We start from the raw sequence: 3,617 nt of genomic DNA on the forward strand, positions 1-3,617 counted from the left end.
TGTGTGTGTGTGTAGGAATGTGGAGGGTAAAGGGGCTGATGGTGGGGGAAGGGGTCCCGAGTGGGAAGTGTCCTGCACTGCTTGACATGCCCCCACGCCAAATGCTTAGAAAGTCACCACATTGTTCTGGCAGCAGAGCACACTTATTAAAGATGCAGATACACGGTTATTATTAAAATTATTTAATAATAAGTGTTTGTTTCTAAAGCTTGGACAAGGCATCAGATTATTTGCTTACTATTTGTAAGTTATGAGACTACTCAGGCTCTAGTTCCTTGTTATTGCTGTCTTTTCAGTCTATTTGGTGCGGGCATTTTGATTTAAGCACAACAATACTAAGATAAAAATCGTGCAAAACGCTAAACACTGCAGTATAATTGACTGAGATATACTTTCAGATGTTATCCACTCTCTCTTGAACCTCAAATCTCTTCACTTTTGCTGAAACAAATAGTAGCTTTGTGAATGGAGAAAGAACAGTTTAAGGCACACACTTTATGGCTAGTCCTCAAATAATAAAATGCATAGATGGCACACGAGTGTACTTCCACTTCCTCTTTTGTGCAGAGAAAAAAAATTCACTGGCTTCAATAGAGAAAGGGAGCAACAAGAACAAACTTATGCAAGCATTTCAGGAATTAGACAAACAGACACCCATACAGACCTCAGCTGACTGCTGGGAATCCCCCCCAACACACACACACACTCCTCACTTCAAACACCGTGACAGACCTGACAATGCTCCTTACTGAGTTAATATCACGTTGCTACGAGCATACCTGCCTTCATCCAATCACCTGAACACTGCTCCCTCATCATCTCGTAGAGATTGTGCTTCTAGGATTTTTACTGAGCTCTCTGAAAGTTTCTGGATGGAGAAATCAGGTTGTCTGGGTGACACGGAGGATGTCGCTTTCACCACTGTACAGTAGTTTAACCACTTCCTCTTAAAACTGGAGTACAGTACTAACCTGGACCAGATTGCTATTACTTATCAAGCGAAACCACTGGCTGCTGCGCCGCTCGTGAGAAACGAGTCAAATCAACAGGTTTTCATTTGTGGCTTTCAGGCTGGAAGCGGGTGGTTAACTGTCTTGCCTTGTTAGTCAATCAGCTATGTGCCGGTAGTTACAGTGGAGCTTTGCAGACTACAGCCTCTGGAAGTAAAAAAAGAAATAATAAAATAACCGTAATAAGGGGAGAGGCGAAAGCTTACCAGTATCTCCAGGTGTTTTCATTCTTTCCGCTTTAGCTCTTCGGCAGGACAGCTAAAGTTTGCTAAACTGGGAAAATTCCACAAAGCTGCTTGTGGAAAGAAAAGTCAGTCTTTCGGCCTCTTCCTCCCGCTCTGCTTTCCAATCTCGTCAAGAACTCGCTGAAGATACGAGGCAAACTTTTACAGCTTCAGCTCCAGCGGCTCTCTCTATTCGTTAAGCCGCCGCCGGGCACTCTCTCCCCCCAACCTCTATCTCTCGGTGCGGTCCTAAACCAGCTATCTCACAAGTAGGACTCGGTTTATGCCCGCACCTCGTAGGTCCTCTCGTCCCGTAACTCGCAGCCTCAAATCTGCTCAAGTTGCTCAAGAAAGACGGTCAACAGTCCCGACTCGAGCCAGGCGAAAAGTGTCGTTCTCTTCTCTTCCAACAACTTCTTTCGCTAACTGTCCGGTAGCTGTTTACTCCGTCTCAACCGCATCTTCGTCGCTGTTTGACATTTCTCCGCCGCGAACCCGCCTTACTTCTCTGACAGAAATTAACGTTAAAAAGGAACCTCTCTTTCTTCACGGACTTTTTCAGTCTTCCACTCACTCTCGCACCACTCGGCGCTCACTCTCTCCTCCCCCCGTGCCTCTCTCCGTCCTCGGAGTGTCGTGTTTCGCTCGTTCTCTTCTTTAGCGGGGCCCGCCCACACTGACGGGGGACGAGGAGGGAGGGAGGAGGGGGGGGGGGGCAAACGTGGCGAGTCACGCCCCCACTCACCACGAGCCGGGACCCGGGCTGGCGTCACTGCAGCACGCGGCGTTGCCTGGGAGACCGTTATAGCGCGCCGCTGCCGTGGTGACTTCACGTCGAATCTTGCGGATAGAGAGAGGCGCGAGAGCGGCTTGACTCGCAGCGCTCATTTACGTCAGTCAGGTATCAATTAGGCCTCTTCCTATGAGGATAGATACACTTATTAAAGTAGAAAAACAACAAGAAAACGTCAGTTAGTGATTAATACTGACATCAGGGGGCGTTTACTCATCTTTTTTCGCATGTTTTACGAAGTGAAACAAATTTTAAATCAGCGGTGGCTAACATATTCAGAAAAATACAGCAAAAACAAGTTATGTACAGACACACTCGAATCTCACCTGCTTATTATTATTTCCATGGAGAATACAGCCTATCTATAAGATAACTCAGTCACTACTTTTCACCACCTCATAGCACAATACCTGTACTTCTTGTGGTTACATTTCTACCTATTAAGCTCCTTATTGTAGTTTATTTAGTTTATCTGTATTTGTATTTTCTTTTCAATTCAGTTCATTCTTGTAATTTTACTTTTTTTTAAAAAATTTAAGATAACTAAGTTTATTTACTGATGGTGTGACAAAAAGTTTTGTGAGGCATTAATATAGTAGATTATATCTACAAGAACATTTAATTGAGGGGAAAGGTTTGCATAATTGAAACGAGTATTATACACAGGTAATTGAAAAGGCATACAAAACCTTTATGAAGGTGTTGCTCTGTGTTCCACATAATTTTGAGTGTATAGCCATCCATCTCCGGGGGTGGGTGGGGTTTGGAGCCTATCCCAGTTGCCACAGGGTACACACTGGACAGGTAGCACAGGTAGCCATACACAAGTTGCTTCTTCACTGTGGGAGGAAACCAGCAATGCATTAGAGTAGAGAACCAATGCAAACTCCAACCAGAAGGCTGGAACCAGGTGGCTCTAACCACCACACCCCTGTTGCCTTCTTAAAGTATATACATATAAAACATGTCTCTCTCTAGTAAAAAGTTTGCCAGACTTTTCACTTGTCCCCACTTTCACCCACATGTTGTCGGTTTTCTAACAGTTTTCCATCGCATCGGTTTCTTTATATTTCTCATTAGTAATGCCACCTTGTTTCTTTTGGTTAGCATGTACCTCATTCGTAAAATATGCCAATCCCCATTTGTGTTGAAGCTTTATTAGGTATGTTTAGTGTGTGCTGTTTCTTTGACTTGTTTCTTATTAACAGGACAGTGAGACCACAATTAAACATACATCTTGATTGTCTCGACATCACTGCTGTTTTCAGTTTTGGCACAGACTGAAAAAAACCCTGTTTTAACATTTTTTTTCACTTGTGGTTACTTTGAGAAATAAACTTGAATCCTCGTGCTACTCTCTCTCTCTTTTTAACTGCAGCCAATAAACAGTTTAACCCACCATCAAACACACACACACACACACACACACACACACACACACACACACACACGCTACACATCAAAGGTTTCCTGGAAAGTACAAACGGCGCCCGACCGCACCACTCCACATCAGGGAGGCTCGGCATTCACATCACCCCCCAAGCCCGACCCCCACCCCACCCCGGAGTCTCTCAGCACATCCTGTGATTC

The 3,617-nt window shown here is 44.6% G+C and overlaps 1 protein-coding gene across 1 annotated transcript in view; it reads right to left on the reverse strand.

The window, feature by feature from the left end:
* Positions 1-1,917, reverse strand: part of erfl3 (Ets2 repressor factor like 3) — a 60,460-nt gene extending 58,543 nt beyond the window's left edge. Inside the window, exon 1 of the mRNA XM_013910548.1 lies at positions 1,217-1,917. Coding sequence (XP_013766002.1) covers positions 1,217-1,238 — 22 coding nt within the window. The 5' untranslated portion in view covers positions 1,239-1,917. The remainder of the gene's footprint in view (positions 1-1,216) is intronic.
* Between the last annotated feature and the right edge of the window lie 1,700 nt (positions 1,918-3,617).

This window comes from Pundamilia nyererei, unplaced genomic scaffold (assembly GCF_000239375.1).
Source record: "Pundamilia nyererei isolate P.nyererei 1_Seehausen unplaced genomic scaffold, PunNye1.0 scaffold00045, whole genome shotgun sequence".
In the NCBI taxonomy this organism is placed as follows: domain Eukaryota; kingdom Metazoa; phylum Chordata; class Actinopteri; order Cichliformes; family Cichlidae; genus Pundamilia; species Pundamilia nyererei.